This window comes from Pinus tabuliformis, chromosome X, assembly GCF_031772625.1.
Source record: "Pinus tabuliformis cultivar Carrire ecotype Pingquan chromosome X, CPIR1, whole genome shotgun sequence".
Lineage (NCBI taxonomy): Eukaryota > Viridiplantae > Streptophyta > Pinopsida > Pinales > Pinaceae > Pinus > Pinus tabuliformis.
This window is the reverse complement of record NC_142308.1, coordinates 434861460-434884256: the sequence shown is the minus strand read 5'-3', so window position 1 is coordinate 434884256 and position 22797 is coordinate 434861460. Positions and strand designations below refer to the sequence as shown.

The following is a 22797-nucleotide window of genomic DNA, read 5'->3' as shown; positions in this document are numbered from 1 at the left end:
TCACTTCGCTGCCGCTAGTTTCCGATTTCATTGTTCACTTCGCTGCCGCAAAGAAACCGCATTCCACGACACCGCAGAGAGCTTTCCAGACAATTGCCGCAAAGAAGCCGCATTCCACAACGCCACAGAGAGCTTTCCAAACAGACACCGCAGTTCGCTTTCCAGACAGACGGGCAGAGAAGCCGCAGTTCACTTTGCATGTTTGCTGACAAACGGGTTTTCTAGTTTCCACTGTGAGCCATGGGATAGCCCTAGTCTAGTAATCCTCCATCTTCATGAGCAAGCAACTTATTTGAAGCATGCACGCAGCACCACATAGGTTCTAGGCGAAGGAGTAGGCTTCAAAATGGAAATTCCCTGAGCAGTCCAGGAAGTCGCGGAAAATCCTCCGTCAGCTCTATCTAGGTAACTTCTATTTCAAAGTGGGATATAGGTCTATAGCTATGGGTAGCTTCTTTGTTTTCATCCCTATTGGGGGATCTACCCCTTCCTAGTCGAGTTACTAAGTAAAGTTGGGAACTTCCTACTAGTTTTTCCTCTATTAATAAGTTGGAAGTGCAATCGAGTTAGGGGTCTAAAGGACAAAGAGTCGAAGTGTGCTTCAGTAGGCAATGGAAGCGACAGGCTGAGACTGGTTCATAACTGGATGATAATTTATTGGGTGTATGATATTAGTGGCCTCTAGGGTGATTGGGTTTGTGCTAGGAGCCTCACCAAGCATTGGCGAAGTTGGGTACAATAAAAAGAAAACAAACTGTTAGGGGAAATAATCTCTGATCTCCCTCTATTATGTAAAGTAGACAAAGGAAACAATTAAAATGCCTCATTGGTTTTTAATATAGACAAAGCACACCCCTACAACTAAGCAAAAAGGGATTTCATTTAATTTTTTAGATTTCTAGCATATTTTAAAATTTTGGATCATTTTTAAATTTAATTTTTTATTGTCTTTCACAGGAGCCACAAATTAAATAGAAGCCATGACTCCAAATATTAACAGAAGCCACAAATTAAACACAAGTCCAAAACAACAACAATGCCGAGGGAGAAGGACTTTGCTTGGGCTTATTGTGACAAGATTCCCGGAGACCCCAAGTTCCTTTGTAAATTTTGCAAAGCGAAATGTAGTGGAGGCATTTATAGATTCAAGTTCCACCTTGCACAAATACCTATCCATGATATAGGTCTTTGCAACAAGGTTGACGATAATGTCAAACACCAAGCAACCTTGGCCATTGATATGTTGCGTCGGCATAATGCCAAGAAAGCAAAGCAAAATAGTGAAATAGGAACTTTTGGAGTTGACGGTTTTTCTTCCACTACCCCCTTGTCACGTCCCTCTGTTGAATCCTCAATGTCGTTCCCAAGTTTCCCACACATGCCTCCAATTCCAAGTCAAACTCAAGGCCAAATGAGTCCTTCCTTTAACACTGGAGGTGGAAACATAAACACCTTTTTTGCTCCCCGCACAGAACCCGGTTCCCAACCTACCTTGGATGCCACTGGTTGGAAAAAAAATATCCATAGTCAGTCAAGGAAGGCCATTGCTAACTTTTGGTACTATTCTAACGTACCTTTCCACTGTGCCAAAAGTCCTTATTGGCAAGCTATGATTGATGCAGTTGTTCTTGCAGGTCCAAGGTTCAAAGCCCCTACATCAGAGAACCTTAGGACAGATTTGTTGTTAGAGAGTGTTGAAGATGTCATGCTTGTGCTAGCTGAGTTTCGTTCATCATGTGTAGAAACAGGGTGCACCATCATGAGTGATGGATGGATAGATCAGAGGAATAGAACTTTAATAAATTTCCTTGTATCTTGTCCCGCAGGCACAATGTTTCTCAAATCAGTGGATGCTTCAAACAAGGTTAAGACTACCCAACTTATCTGTGAAATGATGGAGGAAGTCGTTCAAGAAGTGGGAGAAGAACATGTTGTACAAATTGTCACCGATAATGCAGCTAATTATATGGCTGTTGGTAGACTTTTTGAGATTAGGAACCCCACTATTTTTTGGACCTCTTGTGCTGCGCATTGCATAGATTTAATGCTTGAGGACATTGTTAAGCTTCATTGGATACATGAGGTTGTGGAGAAGGCAAAATCCATAACCAAATACCTATACAACCACACTATTGTCCTAAACACGATGAAAAAATACACTGAAGGTAAAGAAATTGTTCGACCTGCAGTGACTAGATTTGCAACAAATTTCATATCTTTGCAATCTGTGGTTGAGGAAAAGGTAAATCTGAAGAGGATGTTCTTGGGACCTGAGTGGGATGGCATCTAAACATTCCAAGAACCTTGAAGGCATTGAAATTGTTGCACTTGTGTTTAATGATGGTTTTTGGAATGCGGAAAAGATTATTGCTGTGACAGAGTCCCTTGTTAGAGTTCTCAGGTACTTCAAGTCTTTTAACTTTTTCATTTTTTTAAATTCATTTCAAGCTTCTTTTTATTTAAAATGTTTCATATTTCTTTAAATTTGAATGCTTTAACTTTCAGAATGGTTGATGGTGACAAACCCGCTATGGGTTACATTTATGAGGCGATGGATCTCGCAAAGGAGGCCATCAAAAGAAGATATGGGGATGATGAGACAAAGTATATGCCTCTTTGGGACATTATAGATGCACGTTGGGATAGGCAATTGCATTCCCCCTTACATGCTACTGGGTACTTTTTAAATCCACAATATTTTTATGACAAGAGCAAATTTAATGAGGATGGGGAGTTGGCAGAGGACTTATGACATGCATGGAAAGGTGCTTCCTTGATCCAGAATTTCAAAGTCGTGTCTTTTCCCAACTACAAGATTATAGGGCGCCATCTAAATTGTTTGCCTATACCAGTGCTATAAGAGAAAGGTCTAAGATGTTGCCAGGTACCCAGCTTGAAAGCTTCATCAATTCATTAAATTTGTTTAAACTTTATTTTGTATGTTAAATGTTTTATTAAATTTTCTTGTCTTTTTAAATTTTTACTATTTAGTACTTCTACTCACAAACCCTTGCCACTTGCTAGGTCTTTGGTGGCAAAACTTTGGTAGTGATACGCCAGATTTGAAGAGATTTTCCATTCGAATCTTAAACCAAGCATGCAGTGCTTCAGGTTGTGAGCACAACTAGAGCATGTTTGAGAAAATACATTATAAGAAGCGCAACTGATTGACACAAAAACGATTAAATGACTTCACAACAAACAAATACTAGGTGAGACTCGAGAGCTTGAATTTGAAGGTTTCATAATCTAGTTCGTACTTTAAAGTTCAAACTTCAAACTTCAAAGTGTAACTTTGATTCACATTTCAATGTCTCGTGATAATGACAGGTTTGGATCATTCACCAATCGACCTTGAAGAGATAGATTTGCAAACTACAAATGCGGCAGACTGGGTCCAATTAGAGGAGGCTCCTCTTTTAAGCCTTCATGATTGGAGAACTTTGAGAGTCAAGCAAGCAAAGGAGTGGGAGGAATCACTTCTAGTTCTCACTCTTAATAGTCTTAGACTCTTAGTTACTGATTTTTTTCTGATTAGTATGCAGTTTTTTGTAAACTTTTAGAAGCAAATGCTTCTGGTTCTATGTAGTCACTAGTTAGGAGTCAAGACTCAGTACTTTGGATCATGTTTGGACTCATAACATATATGAGATACTTATTCATTCATGATATTTTGGACATCTATTGATATTATGCATTGTTTGGACATGCCTTTACCGAATATTAATGAAATTTTATTTTATTATTTTTTATTTTTTTTTTTAAATTCAATATATGTGTATATTTTTATTTAATGAATTCACCGATTTTTTCCCGATCCGATTAAAACTCTTCGCTCTTTTGCCTCGCTGATTTATTGTCGATTCCGAGTCTGGTAACATTGTTTCAAAACTGCACTTTTCAGCCTGCCTACACTTTCTGCAATTTCGCACGTGTGGATAGATTAATCATTGAGATGGCCTTCTTTCTCCTTCGCTTGATGTGCTTCCTCTTCCTTAAGATTTCGGCCTGCAAACTTGATTGTGTTGACCAGTGTTGTGAAAATCGTGATTAAATGAAAAAATCGCGATTTTTTCCTTCTGTCGATCAAATCGCGATTTTTATACGAAAAAATCGCCGGTATTTTTTTTTGCTGATTTTTACTGAAAAAATCGCAATCAAAACTTAAAAAATCGCCGAGGGTCGCAACAGCATAGTTTTATAACATTTTTTTGGGTTTTTTCATGCAATTTTTTTTGAAAGAAACAAATAATTTTTGAGTGGGGCAGCTTAATGATCAAGTCTAGGCCCTAGTATGGATATGCTATTCATGGTTATGTTAAATTCTTAAAGTAAGAGTGACATTCTCCTTAATCTTCATTTTCATCCTTTTACTTAAATTTTTAACATTACCATGAAATGATTCAGGATGTTTGAGAGTGGTTCCAGCCTCATTGGATTTCATATGGAGAAAGTAGAATTTTAGATTTCATTTAAAATCCAGCAGACTTATCAGTTTTTCAGGATTTCAGGATTGGGAGATTGTAATGTTTCCAGGTGACACCACCTGCCCGGGCTACCCCTGCCACCAGTAGAGGACGTGGTCTACCTCCTATAGCTCCTACTTCTAGTTCTTCAGCTTCTAGAGCACATCAGACTCCACTGCCATCTCCACCAGCACAGGCACCAGCATCTACATCTAGAGGGAAAGGGAAAGCTGCGGCATTTTCTCGCAAGAGGCGCAGAGGAAATCAATAGGATTAGACTTTCATTTTATTGTATATGACATTATGACATGATGAGATACATTATCATATTTTTTGTTGATATTTTGAGGCTGAGTTAGGACTCAGGAGTTAGGACTTACTATTCAGGACATGATTCAATGTTATGTGTGATTTTAGCGCTAGAAAATTGAAATGATATTAAACATCTTATATATTAGTTTTTTTTATCATATTTATGTGTCAATGTATTTATTTTATGTTGTAGATGGTTTAGATATTAAAAAAATTGAAAAAAAATTGAATATTTTTGTACCAAACGATTTTTTCCCGATTTTTTCCGATTTTTTCCCGATTTTTCTGGTTTTTTGCGATTTGTTCCCCACGCCGATTTAATCCCAATCGCAATTTTCACAAAATTGGTGTTGACACCATATTTCATCTTCCAAAGCTTACTGCAATGATGCCTTAACTTTTCGCACGTGTGGGAGATGTAGCCCTAAAACAATCCTTGAAATTTCAGTCTTTCTCCTTTTTATGTTGTCCTCCTTTTTGCTTAGTTATAAGGCTTCCTTCTTCCTTGTGGTTAAACTTGTTTTTTGCTTCGACAAACTTGGATACTTCCTCCTTTGATGAGGTCGAGATTTATCTTATATATAGGCTTCCCATGGTGGTCGAATAGCCCTTATGAGGCCAACTTCCCTTCTAGCAAACCAACTTGATCATGGAGGGTCTTTATGACTTAAATTGACTTACATAAATTTTCTTTACATGATACAAAGTGCCCAATGGGGTCTTTCAAATATGACAATGACTCAATTGACTTCTTGACTCAATGACAAAAACTAGAAGCACTCAATAGGTGCTTGATCTACAAATAAAATGATCTTGAGCATGAAACCCATACTACAAAAATAATAATAATATTTTTTCTTCCTTTTTACAATATATAAGAATTAAGAGTACATTTCATATTTATGAAGACCGAACCTAGTTACCTATTTCAACACTCCCTCTTAACTAGGGAGGTATTCATAATCCATACAAGGTACTTGAACATTCTCATACTAAAGAATTTTCATAAGAAGAGTCAGATTGGTAAGCCATCTCATAAGCTATTTATTCAGCGCATATCAGTGCATCTCATCATATCAACCTACATTGTAACATAGCAAGGCCTTGACTAACAGCTCTATCTCTCCACATGAATAGAGCACAATGCTAGGGAGACAATGACTAATAGACACCTTCATCATTGTCTCTCGAGGCACATACCCCATCCGAATGTTCACAAGGTATGTCCTTTTAGGACCATTCCCATCCTGGATTTACACATCCTCATGGAATTTCCTCTTCGACTACTCTTACCTATTGAATGCCCTACCTCCTCCTCAAAGGGTATCAGTATCAATCTCAGACGCCTACCCAATCCTCCATTCTTTCTTCATAATATGAAGACAAGAATGATGTGTCTATCTCTCCCTCTCAATTAGGGAGGATCTACTCGTTCCTATAAAAGGAATATACCCAAGCTCCCTCTTAAATAGGGACTTGTTTCCAACATCAGTTATCTGCTCTTCAGTGGAGATCATAGTACTATCAGTTGCTTGTAGGGCTCCTCCTTTCGGCATCATGTCATGACCTTTAACTTTTTCATCATGGAGCCTTCTTCTTTGTAGCACATCGGCCATCTTCTCCATCACTTCCCTTCGACGACACATTGTGTTGAACCAATAGTCATGTCATCCTTCTCTTCATCAAGAAGTGACCTTCTTGTCCACATCTGGTTATTCTTCATTTAGCTACCTCTTCCAAGTCAGGTTTCTTTCAGCATCTTCCATCCAATTTCATCAATACTAGTTGTAAGTGACTTCTACAACTCTCTTTGGGTAGCCCTGTTTCAACCCAACTAGATGATTTCTCAAAAATCAAAAAATGAACATTAAATCAAAGTTACCTCTTTATGATGGCCTTTCGTCATGACATCTACTTCCTGCAAGGTTCCTGCAAGATCAGCATCCTTTCGCATGCTATATGAATCCATCTTCAATTCATGCATTACCAAGGTTCTCCTTCTCCAACATACATATCAAGGTCTTCATACCTTCTTCATGGAGATGTCATAGCTAATCCTTCTTGTTATCATATGTTGATCATTTATCTTATCTTACATGACTACAAATGCATCCTTTTACAAACTCTTCTTTCACCTTCCTTCACATATTGCTTCTTCAGGATCTTCTCTACATAGTTCCTTTATCATAGGAACCATGATTGCCAACCACCTCATTTTTCTTTATGAGGTCATATTATGTTGATTTCATCTTGTCAATATATAGAAGAGTTCAAGGCACATTATCTACATGCCTTCATGCATCATTCTAACAGAATATTTTCTTCTTCTTTCATCATGCTCATGAGATAGAGCGTTTGAACCATTCTATCTGCAACTATATGATGACATGACTTTATCTATCTATCACCAAATACATACATACCTCTTCCTTCATGTGATCATCTCTTATCACCATATCTTCATCCTTCTAACCAATGGATCCCACACAAGGTGGAATGTAGACTATCTGCGAGACACTTGCTTTTTCTAAGTAGAGGTGATTCCTAATGGAGGATCTTGATAATCCTCATTCTGCAAATGCTTTCTTCTAATGATGATGAAGTGTGACAAACTTGTATTTCCTTATCTTGCTAGATGACTTTCTGCAATCGTTCAACCAGTTGCTTCAGTTATCCCTATATGCTTTCAACGAAGATGTCATGAGCTACTTTCTTTCTATGATGATTGCTTCAATCATATAAACTTCTACTTTGGCTATCCTTCCATGCCTCTATTATGATGATTGCATCCTATCATAATTGAGATGCTTTCTATCATTACTACTATCTTCTATTCACTGAAAAGAACTAAGTGAAGGAGGTTATCTCAGTCATAATAAAGGTCTTTCACTTCCTCCTTTTTTTATTTCTTCTTTTCAAGTTCTTCCACTTCTTTGGTGACATGGGCTTCATTTCTTTCCTTTCTCTTCTTGTTGTCCTTCTTAAGTTTAGGACAATTCCTTTTGAAATGCCCATATTCATTACATTCATAGCATTGGATCTTTGACATATCAATTTTCTTCTAAAACATCTTTCGAGGCTCAAATTTTCCAAATTTCCCTTTCTTCCTTGCTGTAGCTGTAAATGCTTGAGTTTGTTTACTTGATCCAACACCATTCTTCGCCTTTAATCTGGTTTCTTCAATTTTGCATAATGACCATAGATTGTTGAATGGGGTAGTTTCCCTCTTTCCAAAGATACTTGACACAAAGTTACCCCATTCATTAGGTAGTGCATTGAGCACAATGGTGGTTATCTCTCGACTAAACATTACTTCTCCTAACTCTTGTAGTAGGTCTTTTATTTGAGATACCCTCATAAGGTATGAGGCTACCCCTTCTTCCCTTGAGACTTTCATCTTGTGTAGTTCGATTCTTAAAGATATGATTTCTCTTGCAATGCTTACAGAAAACATCTCCACCAATTTGTCATAGATCTCTTTAGATATCTTCAACTTTGCTACATAAGGGATGAGAGAATCCTTGATTGATTCTATGAGGATTCTTTGAGCCCTTATTTCTCCTTTCATATACTTTGTTAGTGCTTGAGATTACTCTTGAGAAGGTTTGGTGATAGAGCCCGTGACATATTCACTAACTTCATTTCTACGAGGATTAAATCCATTCTCTTCTTCCATGCAAGGTAATTCGATGACCCAACAAGTTTGTTATTCTCCTTGTAGAAAGAAGTCATTGTAGATTGAGACATAAAATCTAGAATACTTACTTGTCAAGTGAAGATGCTCCTTTTGAAGATGATATCTTCAAATTTATGCCTTTTTGATGAATTTCTTTCTCCAAAAGATGATGCTTCTTCTTCAAGATGGGGAGAAATGATCTTATTTAAGAATGTTTGAGATGTGATCCTTCTTCAATGTGAGGGAGATAACTTTGACTCCTTTGGAGATGATGAAGTGCTCTTTCTTGCTTCCTTTGGTTGATGATTGTAGAATGTGTAAGCTTCCCAAGAATGTTTCAAGTGTAGATTCCTTTGAATGGAGGTAGGTCTTTGAGGTCTTCTTCTTCTTCCACAAGTTGTGATGATGTGATCCTTGTGATGTGATGAGTACTCCTCAATGCTCTTTGTTTTCCTTGAAGGTTTGATGTCCTTGATGCTTCTTAGTTCTCCTCGTGCTTGGCCTTTATGTATCCTTCTTCAATTGGGTGATCTTCAAGCTGCCTTTCCTTGTTGTCACCTCAGCTCTGAAACCATGTTGAAAAATATAGGGTATCTAGATTAGGGTGATTTCTCTTACTTTGATAACTACTTGTGATGTTCTTTTACTTAACTTGATGAACTTTGTAGTTAGCTTCTTCTTTACTTGATTATTATTAGTATTCTTATCATCAAACAGCTACCAAACAATGAAGATCAATGAGACAAGAGGACACAAAATGTAGGTTTCTAGCCAAGGCCAAAACCTCACCTCTTGAGAGGAAAACCCACAAGAATTCTTCTCTTCTTATAAAATCCTCAAATGATGAATTCCAAGACCTAAGACCCTTGATAAAGACCCCTCCAAGATCAAGTCAACCTCTCCTTTGCGTTGGAAAAAGTAATTATGTTCGGTCTTCAATAATGTACTTGAGTCATTATGTAATGTACTTGTCAAAAGAATAAAGAAAAGAATTTTTATTATTATTGTTGTGACTTATTAAAGCATGGGTTTCATGCTTGGGTCACCATGTTTTAGGTCAAAGTCACCATTGAGGACTTCTAGGATTTATTCGGAGTCTAGAGAATTATTGTACATTTAGAGAGACCCTTCTTGGGTTTTTGAATCATGTAAAAAGGTTAAGTATTGAGTCAAATATGAATTATGTAACCTCCACACCATGTCGGCCTAAGGACCCATTCGACCCCACAAGAAGCCTACAAAAGGAAGGACTTTGAATTCATTTGGAGCATCACTTCTCATTCTCTCACTACTGGGCAGAAGTGCAAAAAAATCTGTTTGTTGAGTAGAAGTGCGAAGTAGGAAGCTGGGAAAGTCTGTTGTCGGGACATTGAAGTGAATGCGAGTTTGGGGGAGTCTAAGGAGTCAAGAAAAATCGAAATTTTGGTGGTGGTCTCTCTCTATTTCGTGTTCTAGATTGGGAGAACGAAGTCTTCCAAGTTGGACTAGAGGTCAATCTTCTAGAGGTTGACCTAGTGTGGAGGGAAGGTATGGTCTTGGTCTAGGGTGAAGAGTCACAAAGAATACTATTGAAAGGAAGAATTACTTTGACTAGGTTTTCCCCTCGAGGGGGGTTTTTCCCTGGCATGTGCCTACATCTTGTGTCCATTGTTTTATGTGCTACTACTTTTGGTAATTGCTTGATGAACTAAAGAAAGAAGATATAAAGAATCATAATAATAAAAAACATCACAAGTAATTATCAAGATCAAGAAAATCTTTATTGCCTTCTAATTTTCCAACATGGTATCAGAGCTTTGGTGAAGAAAGAAGAAAAAGGCAGATCCATTCATAGGCACTATCTCAGGGAAGGAGACTATCATATTCAAGGAATATGTCTAACTCTATCAAGGGGGAGATCAAGCTTGAAGGAGCATCTAACTTCAGATCCTGGAAGAAGAGGATTGACCTAATCCTCAAGAAGAACAAGGTGCTAGACTTGGTTAAAGGAAATGTAAAGAAGCCTACAGAAGAAGCCAGTGATGCCGACAAAGTGAAATTCAGGGATCTAGAATTGGTGGCTATGACTCTGATGGTAGAAGGGATAAAATACAATCTTGTCCCATTCATAGCTAACATCGATCATGCTCAGGAGATGTATGAAGCCTTGTCGAAGCTGTTCACTATTAAGAACATTGGTAAAGTAGCAAGTTTGAAGAATGAGCTAAGGACTACGAAGATGATTAAAGAAGATACTATGGAAACCTTCTTTGTGAAGATAGCTAGACTCAAGGATGATCGCTTAGTCATTAATGAGATTGTTTCGGAAAAAGATAAGTATCTCATGTCTTTTCAGTTTTGGGCTCATGCATTCATTTAGTTTTGATTATGTTAAATACTAATCACCATTCTCCCTCTATTGATTAGAGAAAATATCCGCAAGAAGGAGGATTTCTCAAGACAAGGTTAGTCAAGAAACAAAGATATGCTTTGAATTCATTGATTAAAAAGATTATTCATTTGATGATCTATTACTAACCTTGTTATGATTAGCAATATTAAATCCTAGTGATTCTTGTTTGGGTGATTCATATCTTGATAAATCTACCCACCCCACTCTTATCCGATTTGGTAGAACCCTAGACAAGTTCTGAAAAAATGTAACCTAAGGGAATACTGTTGTGAATGTCCGAAACCCTAAACTAATTAGGGATATTTAGGATTTCGGTATGATCGGGAAATCCTAACTTGTTAGGATGGAATGATAAGATCTAAAATCTCGGAACCTTTGAAGTTTGGTAATATAGGGTTTGCTATGTTTCCACATTGGAACCCTAGCTCATTGGGGTTTGGTGGAATGTGTGTTCTACATTGGAACCCTAGCTCATTAGGGTTTGGTGGAATGTGTGAGCAAGACCCTTATATTGTCTTAGAATTGATTTACTTGGTATGTGTGTTGTTTGATCAAACCCTAGTATAATCAATATGTTTGTGTGTCTAACTCTTATTGATATTTATGAAGTTGGGTTTGACTATCTCATGATATGAAATGTATTTGAATGGTGATGAAATCTAGGCATATAGAGATATGTCCTTTTGGTTGAATCCCTAGCTTGGTCTAGGTCAGATGTATTAATGTTATTGGACATATGATATGCTTATGTATGGTTATGAATTCCTAGATATGTGTTGACCTAGTCATTGATGGTCATGAGTCTTAGGATTTAATGAAGTCCTGTCTGAGATTCTAGGATGTTGATTTTTGGAAATCTAGGGTGTTATAGCAAAACCCTAGTGAAGTTAAAATATGTTTAGTATGTGTGATATAACAATCTAACATCTATTAGATGATTGTTGAAAAATGAAAATCTAGGGTTTGGCAGTTAAACCCTAGTAGTGACATTGTCTAGTGTGAAATATAACAATCTGAGATTTATGCATGTAATGATTGTTGAGATTGGAAATCTAAGGTTTTGGAATTAAACCTTAGTCAAAGTAAAATCTCTAGAATATGATGATTTGAGATTTGTATAAGATTGTTGAATTTGTGAAAATGGAATTCTAGGGTTTTGGAGTCGAACCTTAGTTGAAGCAGAAATCTCTGATGAATGTTGATTATATGATAATTTGATATTTGTGAAGAAATTGTTGAAATTTGAATTTTTGGTTGAGTATGATGATTGCTCGGAAATCTAGGTTTGCAACTAACCTTAGTAATAGTTGGTCATGTTAGTGACTGATTGATGGTTGATCGAAAATCTAGAGGTTTGGAACTAACCCAAGTGGAAGCTAGTCAGGTTAATGACTAAGTTGTGATTGACTTTGATTGATTCTTTTGTATGAAATCTAGGATTTGTATGAATCCCTAGTGAGAAGTCTAACACATGTATTTTGGAAGGTTGTTAGATGATTTGTAGATCCATATTTGTGTGAATGGTTTCTAGGGTTTGCTATATGTTGTAGTAAGGTATGTCATACCTTTGGAAGACATATTGAAACCCTAGATGGAATGAGTGTTGTTATGAAGTAGTCTAGGGTGTATGACAAAGTCCCTAGCAAGATGTTGAAGAGTATATGTCTCTTGTTTATAATTAAGTCTAGGTATCTGGTATGAATAAAGTTGAAACGCTGCCGTGTTTTTCATATGACTAACATCATACTTCTATAGTTTTGGTTGTACTTGCTATCTAAGCTGTGCAAATACACAATCTTCAACTTGGTGAAGATGCTCGATGTGACAAGCAAGTTGTGCAGGTACACAATCTTCAACTTGGTGAAGATGCTCGATGTGACAAGCAAGTTGTGTTGGTACACAATCTTCAACTTGGTGAAGATGCTCGATGTGACAAGCATGATGAGGTTGATAATAACTATGATGAAATGGTTGGAAGCCACGAAAAGATTCTCCTATGTCGAAAAAGAAGAAGTTGATCTCCCAGAGGAAGCATGAATAGAAGAGATCTCCCTAAGATTAAGAGGGAGTCTGGATAAAGAGGTGCTTCCTGGTTGAGAGGGAGTGTCAGATATGGTTCTTTGCTTCATGTGTCATGCACTAGACCAGGACTAACAGTTGTAAGTCTGAGTGAAGGCCATGAACAAGAAAAGGAAATTGGAGAATGCATTTTGAAGTGTTGTTGAAAGAAGGAAAGCAGGATCTGACTGAAGAATATGTTGTTGCATATGAAGTAGGAAGAAAAATGTATGATTGAGGAATCTTCTATCAAAGATTCGGTTGATAGTCCTACTATGGAAAGTTGAGAAGCAACATTTGTTGCCTGGAAGACCCCAGAGGTTTGTATTTGGTTATGTACATGCAAAAGTATATTATTGATTGGGGTTGTGTTTGTACAGGTGAATCTCTCGAAGGAAAGCATGTTGGTTACCAATCAGTTTGATTGGGAGAGATTGGTCATTCTTGATTTGTTGGATCAAGGGGTGTTGAGGCTTTGTGAGTGAAGCATTGCCTCGGAGGACATCTAGCCGACACATTGTGTTGATGTCTAGAAGTTGGAAAGGTGGTGTTGATCATTGAGCTCTGTTTTGGATACACACCTGGATTTTTGGGTTGATGGTTAGCAAGTAAGCCTGATGGTACCTAGAGGGGCTGAAAGCTTGAGTCCATCTTAGTCCCACCTGGATAGATTGCCTTGGTCAGGAATCTAGTCCATGGCATTGTGGTGCCTAAACTATTGAGTGACTAGTTGGATAGATTTCCCTGGTCAGGAATCTAGTCCATGGCATTGTGGTGCCTAAATTGATTGACTGGTTGGATAGATTGCCCTGGTCAGGAATCTAGTCCATGGCATTGCGGTGCCTAAAGTTCTTCATGGTTCATATAGTTTGAGATCTTCCATTGTATATGTACATTATGAATACCTCCCTAGTTAAGAGGGAGGGTTGGAAAAAATAACTATGTTCGGTCTTCAATAATGTACTTGAGTCATTATGTAATGTACTTGTCAAAAGAATAAAGAAAAGAATTTTTATTATTATTGTTGTGACTTATTAAAGCATGGGTTTCATGCTTGGGTCACCATGTTTTAGGTCAAAGTCCCCATTGAGGACTTCTAAGATTTATTCTGAATCTATAGAATTATTGTACATTTAAAGAGACCCTTCTTGGGCTTTTGAATCATGTAAAAAGGTTAAGTATTGAGTCAAATATGAATTATGTAACCTCCACACCATGTCGGCCTAAGAGAATATCAAGTCGGCCTAAGGACCCATTCGACCCCACAAGAAGCCTATAAAAGGAAGGACTTTGAATTCATTTGGAGCATCACTTCTCATTCTCTCTCTACTAGGCAGAAGTGCGAAAATTTGTTTGTTGGGCAGAAGTGCGAAGTAGGAAGCTAGGAAGTCTGTCGCCGAGAAGCCGAAGTGAATGCATGTTTGAGGGAGTCTAAGGAGTCAAGGAAAATCAAAATTTTGGTGGTGGTCTCTCTCTATTTTGTGTTCTGGATTGGGAGAACGAAGTCTTCCAAGTTGGACTATTGTCGAAAGTTGTTAGTTGCTCCATGTTGCTACATAGCCGAAGTTGTTGGGAAGAGGTCAATCTTCTAGAGGCTGATTTGGTGTGGAGGGAAGGTTTGGTCTTGGTCTAGGGTGAAGAGTCTCAAAGAATACTATTGAAAGGAAGAATTACTTTGACTAGGTTTTCCCCTCGAGGGGGGTTTTGCCCTGGCATGTGCCTACATCTTGTGTCCATTGTTTTATGTGTTGTTGCTTTTGGTAATTGCTTGATGAAGTAAAGAAAGAAGATATAAAGAATCGTAATAATAAGAAACATCACAAGTAATTATCAAGATTAAGAAAATCTTTATTGCCTTTCTGATTTTCCAACACTTTGATGAGCTTCTCTTCCACAAAGTCAACGCCAGTCAAAATTGTTTCAATACTTCAGATTTTCGGCCCTTACTTCAAATTTCAGCCATTGCTTGTGAATTGCACTTTTTGACTTGCCTGCTCTTATGGGCAGATGAATGCAACACTGCAGTATTTCTGCAGAACAGGAGTCCACACACGATGCTTGGACGAGTCACGCTAGAGGAGGCTTTCACAGGCAACAAGCCTGATGTTTCACACTTCCAGATCTTTGGCACAAAGGTCCACTGTCATGTGTCAAAAGATAGCAGGAAGAAGTTGGATGCCACAGCAGAGAAAGGTATCTTTGTGGGGTATAGAGAGACATCTCAGGCATACAGGGTGTATCTTCTAGGACTCAGGAAGACAGTTCTCAGGCGAGATGTGAGATTCCAGGAGGACCAAGCTCTGAGAGTTTCCTTGGAGCGTGAGCAAATTGTAGTACTAGAGGAGGAGCTACTTGCTCCCAAACAGGGGTCACAGCCAACACCTCAGATTTAGCCACAGTCTAGTGGCAAGAGGGTAGCGCAGCGGGATTTGCAGCAGGATGAGGAGGGCAAGCCAGGCCGAGAGCAGACAGATCAACTAGAGCCACCCAACACAAGGAGGAAGAAGGCCAAGTGGGCAAAGCAGTTGATCCAGGAGGTTTAGGAGCAAGTCAGGGCTCCTAGCACCATGTTTAGGCAGAGTAAACAGCCATAGTGGTACAGAAGTTATATGGCACTGATAATAGAATTGGTGGATATTGAGCGTTCTTCTTATGAGGAAGCAACTTCTCAATAGATTTGGCAGGATGCCATGGTGGAGGAGTATTCCTCTATCATGAAGAATGATGTTTGGAAGGTTGTTGCACGGCCTGAGGGGAAATTAGTAGTGGTATCCAAATGGGTGTACAAGCTAAAGCATGGAGTAGATGGAACCATAGAGAAGTTCAAGGGTACGTTTGTTGCCAAAGGCTTCTCACAGATTGAGGGCATAGACTATGAGAAGACTTTTGCCCCAGTAGCACGGTATTCATCCATCAAGACTATTATGGCACTTGCAGCACAGATGGGGTGGAAGATCCGCCAAATGGACATGAAGACAGTCATACATAGACCTATACCCTCAACAAAAGAAGGAACCGGTACGGGAATGATTAGAGCATAGCAGGCAGGAGAATAAAAGCATAGAGCGAGAGTTTCAAAAGCGAAAAGCTATAGGGTCAAGAGCAAAGAGCTAGAGTCTTATTGGAACTTTGGATATTATGACCTATAGAAAGAACCAGCTAAATAGATCCCAGTCTTGATGGATCATAAGGGTATCGGCTCATTTGGATAAATGGGGGGGCGTATGTAGATCTATCTATCTATCTGTTTTCTTGTTCTGCCTGCTACGCTCTTTTTTATAATTAAGCTACGCTCTTATATTTTCCAACCCTACCTAGTTGCTATGCGCAATGCTCTTATCTGCCTGCTACGCTCTTATCATTTGCCACCACCTCTCTGGGCTCAAGGGGTATAACGATCAAAGCTCAAGGGTTGAAGCAAAAGGTCTAATTGAGGTATAATGGCCAACGCTTAGTAGCGGAATGCCGGTAGAATTGGTGCGTAATGGTTATCGGTATCTAACCAGAGCGTAGCGACACCCTCCCCTTTGTTGAAAAAAGTAGAAGGAGTAGTAGAAGAAGGGAGGGGGAAGATCAGAGTCCCAGGACCAGCACCAGCAACACCAGGCAATTGTGATCATGAAGCGATAAGGGGAGTTCGATCATGAAGCTTAAGCAATCAGGTTGTATTGATCATGCTCTCGATCAGTAGCTGTGTCGATGCATCCCTCCTTCCTTGTTTCCTAACTGCCCCCGTCTTAATTCCTCCTCATTTTCCCGAAGGTGGGTAATAATCCTGTCTATGCATAAGAAGTGTATGAAGAAGATATTGCATAATCAATCAAAAGGTTCTGAAGAGAAAAGCAAAAAGTAGAAGTGAATGAAAGAATAAGCCTGAACGCACAACTTGTTGGAACAGTAATTTGATGTCCAAAGGGAGGGGTAAGGATGACCTTGTTTCCACACGTTCGTTCCGCAATAATCCAAGCTGGCTTGCCTTGCAATCTCTCCACAATAATGACTAGGGTTATGTTCTTCATGGAGCTGCTGCATCCCTGTTCGATGCATGCATCGGTAGCTTCTGCCCTGTTATTCTCCGGTCCACTATAGCCTCGTTGTTCTAAAAAGCTTCGTTCTGGTCTTTTTACTACGATGCCGTCTTTCCCGAGTTCAGATTGAACCTCTCCCTCCCTTTTCCCGTTCGTAGTTTGGTGGGAGGCTGTCTGTCAGTAAGGTGGGCCCCTCATTCTAAAAGGAAGGGTGGAACCACCATACATATAGGCTGTCGTTCGTTATTCGAATAGAAGGTTTCTTCCTTATATCTCTCTATGGCTATGCTACGGGAAAGGCTTGTTTCTTTCCTTCCGAAAAGTATCAGACCGGGATAGACCCAGACCCACTGACTTTCTCTCTATGAATGCACCACCTTGCATACGAAGGAAGGGGCCGAATACCCCGTATCTTTGCTTGCTCGGGCGGGTATTGACCGAGAAGCCTGAGCTTGCTTGCATTACCAAGGAGGGGAGAGCCTGCCTTCGAACTCAGGGGCTATCTATACTCCTATATTCATTACGTTATTTCTCACCTGTAAAGAAAAGGTTCATATGCATCTAGAATTAGAGATGAATCACTTTCCCCTCCTCATTTGGTATGGTATTAATCCGAAAATCCATCTAATCATTATATTGGTTTATCTCTATGAGATGGGAGGTATAACATGCCTATCCTCATCAGACCTTCTATCCTTCATACCCATAACCAGGAACACCTTCGTAGACAAGGAAAGCATCAACCCTTTACCCTACCTTGCTTTCCAAACTCACTCACAGAAACAAGCCTAGCTATAAGAGCGCAATTTATGGACTAAGTCAGATATAATTTTTGATGAAAAAATATCATTTTTCTACTAAAGAGTGGAGCTATTACTGTTCCATAAACAGTAATACTTTACTGCGGGAAAAAATAAAATACTGAGTTCAAATGCTCAATCAAAATGATAACTTTATCATTTTGTGCTATGCAATGAAAAAAGGGTCAAAATAGGAAGTCTCTAGGTTAATGGGCCTTTTCCGTTCCGTAGAAAGATTCGGGGTTATTCGTTTTCAGGATCAATAGTGGACAAACGGAGAGATTAAGAAGCACTGAAGGGTAAGGCCAGACTACGCGTTCTGGGATAACTTCCGGAACCCCATCTTTGTGAATCAAAACGCGTTCTATCGCCCGGTCTACCCCTAATAAGGGTTTGGCTCATCGGGCATAGAAAGGGTCTTTTTTTGTACTAAGCAACTTAGCATTTCCGTGCGGGTAAAAACTCACCTGCAGCAGAGGCAAGCAAGGGCAGCTTGAGCGTGCTGTAGCACCACTTGAACACTTCTCAATGGTCAAGCTAAGGTTTTTGGTGGGATGGACTCATCAATGGGCTAGCCAACAATCACTAACTAAGCTTCATCAATCGATGGAGGGAGCATTAACACGTGCCTCCATCAAAGTAAGAATAACAGTGGAATATTGAAAATATAGAGAAAGCACTAATATAAGGAAAGAAGAGAACTAATGGAGAAAAGCAACCAGAGGGGTTCGAATAGTTCAGCAAAGATACACGTGTGCAGGCTCAAGAGAGATCTTTGTGGGCTCAAGTAGGCTCCAAGAGCATGGTACACTCGAATTGATAGCTACCTTCGAGAATTGGGCTTCACTAAGAGTGAGGCGGATCCGAACCTGTATTACATCATGGTTGGAGGGCTTCTACTCATTCTAGTTCTCTATGTCGATGACTTTGACTGGAGATGAGAACTTGATCCAGGATTGCAAGGAAGACCTTGCAAGGGAGTTTGAGATGAAGGATATGGGGCTTATGCACTATTTCCTTGGCTTGGGGGTTTGGTAGGGTGATGGTGAAATCTTCGTGGGACAGGGCAAGTACACAGCAGAGATTCTCCAGAGATTTCATATATAGGATTGCAAGCCCATGGCCACACCTCTAGTCACAAACTGGGGGAAGGTGGATACTGACAGAGGGGAGCGAGTGGATCCTACAATATAAAAGAAGCTCGTTGGGTCATTGATGTACTTGGTCAACACACAACCTGATATTTGTTTTGCAATCAACCAGCTGAGTCAATTCATGGTGGAACCGCCTAGAGTGCATTCGGTTGTTGCAAAGCATGTGTTGACATACCTTAGAGGCACAGTGGACTGTGGATTGTGATACAGACAAGTTGATGGAGTGAGGATTGAGGGCTTCACAGATGCAGATTGGGCAGGGAGCTCCACAGACAGGAAGAGTACTTCAGGTGGCACCTTCAGCATTGGGTCAGTTGCAGTTTCTTGGTACAGCAGGAAGCGGAGGTCAGTTGCACTCAATTCAACAGAGGCCAATACATGGTTGCTAGTCAAGCAGCTTAGAAGGCTATTTGGATGAGGAAGTTACTTGTGGAACTTTTCAAACAGAGAATGGAGCCTACCATGATACATTGTGATAATCAGAGTTGCATTAAACTCTCTGAGAATCCAGTTTTTCATGACCGCTTCGAAGCATATCGAAATCCTGTATCACCATCTTAGAGATTGTGTGTAGAAGGGGATAGTCAAGCTACCGTACATTCCAACAGGTTAGAAGACAGCGGACATCTTCACCAAGGCATTGGCGTCAAGCAATTTTGTTCATCATAGAGATAAGTTGGGAGTTGTATAGAATCCCCTTCTCACTAAGAGGGAGTGTTGAAAAGTAGTGAAGGAATGGATTTCTTTTCAAGGAATCGAATTTGTGACCTTCTTAATCATGCACGAGTTCCAATGATAACGACAAGTTCAAGAAGCAGTTTGACTAGTGCGAGTTTGTGGAAGACCAAGTTAATTGTCTTCTAGTGTGAGTTAAATTGGGAACTAAATGTTCTAATGGAGTTAGCTTCCTAAATTTTAGGAGGACCCAGTTAACTAAGTGTGTTGACTTTTTTAAACTAGAAAAGCTCCAATTCAACTCCTAATTTAGAAAACTCACTAACAATAGCCAAATCGAATTGCTTATAAGGAGATCGAAGGCACACTCATTGTCATCATTCTTGAGCACGAGTTTGTGAGCAAGAGAGCTTGTGGAGGAACGAGCCAAGAGTTTCTTGTGTGAGTTATTGTGGAGAGCATTTCTTCTTGGAAGTGCACATAGAAATAGGGGAAATCCCTATTTAATAGGAGCTCAGCCAGCGCTAGGAAATAGGGGCCTATTTCCTAAGGATTTGCGCTAGGAAATAGGAGCATCTAGTGCGCATAGCAGGAGGAAGAAGATCAGCATCTTGCAGGTTGTTTCAAGCCTAGACTAAGGCTGAGAGATCAGATTGTATTCTCTATTGAAGCAGGGTTATTTGTAAGAGATCTATTGCTCAGTTTTCCTCAATAAAATTCTAAAGCAAGCAAGGGTTTTCCCTGTTGGGTTCCCTAGAAAATTGTGTTGTTTATTGTGTGAATTTGTGCAAATAATTTCTTTTCTATTTCTGTTCATACTAGCAGGTCAGAATTTCGTGGAAAATCTACAGTTATTTCATCTATGTTTCTTAAATCTGCAGATGCATCCAATCAAGGGAAGGATGCACAGTTGTTATCATATCTATGTTTCATAAATCCATGCATGCATCTGGTCAGGTGAAGGATGTGTATTTATTATTTTATCTTTTGGATGAAGTTATAGAGGTGGGGGTGCAGAATGTTGTCCAAATTAACACTGGCAATGCCTCAAACTAACACAAAATGCTAACATTACACTCAAATTAAATGTCATCTAGTGAGTAACATGTAGTTCACTCACATGAAATATCATGTCATTATGTACTTATCAAAAGAGGACCAGACAATCAAACCGTTTACTTGTTGAATCAACTACCAGTCACAATTGCTCATCTGCATAAGAATTTATAAATGTTCGTTCAGATTTGAGAGACACAAGTCCAACTTCAGAGTTTTGAGCAATAACATTATGACTAAAGCAATATCATAATATAATCATAAATAGGTGTATGTGTACCGAAATATGGAATAGATTGCAATATGTGATTGTATATGATCAAGTCACTTGATGATAAAACGAAGTTGAGGCACTTCACTATATAGGTGTTAACAGTGGGATATAACCCTGGGTGGGCTCCATGACAAATCAAAGGAAGCCTAACCCTGATGCCACGGGCCACTAATGTAAACGAATGTAGCCACATAACGGCCACTAGAGTGTCAAAGGTATCAGCAAGACAAGATTACGACTGCATCACTAACATCCAAGTTGTGCATTAAACTGGTACTCGCAATTGGGCATAAGGTGCTGGGACACATTTATTTGCTGTTATAGTAAAGATGTCCAAGTTTGAAGGGAAGGAAGATATACAAACAGGGAGCTCAAAAGATAACAGTTTCTAACCTGGAGGTGATGTGTCGTGATCACAGATATATACTCGCAATCCACCCTGCAAAAGTAATTTCCAAATAGATAAAATAAGCTTCAGGTGTACTGCATTTTACGAAAATGAAGAATATGAACTCGTACAGAGTTACTTGTTGAACATAGAAACCGGTATTAGTTAAAAATTATTCTTATTTCCATTGAATTTAAGAAAATAGATAAGTCATCCATAAACACTGGGGACTCTAGGACCTTACATCTCTCTTGGCCTACCATGCCTACTATTGGACAGTTATAGTTAGCAGGTTGACCCACTAAACCCCAGCCCTAAACCAGAACACTAAATATCGAAAACTCACACATAATATTGAAATAAATCTTCGCAGAAATGGGCTTTGTATAACACTCTGCCAATAAATCAACTTTAACAATTATGGTCCAATTTTGATGGTGGAAAATTTAAATATGAGAGAACTGTAGAATTCTACCGGCGAGGAAGATGGAATGGCGTTGGTGAAAAACCCTCGTGAAGGAAGGTCCTTCAAATATTGCGTAGCCCCAGAATTTGAAGGAGGTGGAGAAGAAGAAGCAGAACAGCCGGAGTCCTTTGCCGCCATTGGAATTGATGATCGCTGTAAGACTGTATATGTCCGAATTCGAAAGCAGATTGACCTCCACGATGTTATTTCAATAGCGTACAGGCCACTCCAGAGGCTTTGCACTAAGAAAGTAAAATTATGTCCAGTTGCAGTCTATTGGAACGAAGAATGCAAAAGATGTCTATTATGGCGGGCGTATAGTCTTCCGTTGCACATAGAGAGAGTGAATGGAACACTTGAATTTTTAACTCGGACGACAGTAACATTTTAGTGATCGCCTGGGCCCATTATATATCTATGGATAAATAAATAAAGCAATTATGGAAAGACGAGCAAAAGAAAAAACGAATATCATGCGGCATAAATTTTCATAAGCTTATTTCGAATAAGGAATTAAAACAATATATAATAATAATAATAATATCCATTTTTAAGGTTACAGCGAAGCCAGACTACGAAGACATACATACTCTACCCCCCTCTGGTTTTCAACCTGTGACCTCTTAGGAGGAAACACATGTTCTTAACCATCAGGCCCACTCAAGCTGTTCTTATATATATATTATATTGAAGTATGTAATTTTACTCATAATTATCAACCAAAGGTATACATAGAGGCCAATATCTCTTGAAGAGTCAAAATTTTCATTGCTTAGTTAAGGACTAATTCTCATCAACTCCATTGTGAAACTTGGCGCTGGAGAAGGCCAAAAGAAATGTGGAAGGAAAGAGTGTGCATTTTTTGTTCTTTTGGAAAAGTGGAAATAGAAAAACATTTCATTTTAAAATGTGAGGCCTTCAAAGACAACAGGGAAAATTATGCAGATATGATGGCAGTTGGCTCTTGGGATAATCTATTTAGCGAGGGGTTTGTCGAAACGCTAGGAGCATTTATTTTAAAGCTTCACAGAAAAAGGGCCAAATACATCAAG

General features: G+C 39.1%; 1 protein-coding gene across 1 annotated transcript in view; it reads right to left on the bottom strand.

Annotated features, from left to right (window-relative positions):
• Positions 1–22139, bottom strand: part of LOC149140434 (protein LOWER TEMPERATURE 1-like) — a 231094-nt gene extending 208955 nt beyond the window's left edge. Inside the window, exons 1-2 of the mRNA XM_089449555.1 lie at positions 21755–22139; positions 21285–21330 (exon numbers count right to left, since the gene is read on the bottom strand). Of these exons, the coding sequence (XP_089305681.1) occupies positions 21285–21330; positions 21755–21883 (175 nt within the window). The 5' untranslated portion in view covers positions 21884–22139. The remainder of the gene's footprint in view (positions 1–21284; positions 21331–21754) is intronic.
• Positions 22140–22797: the final 658 nt, after the last annotated feature.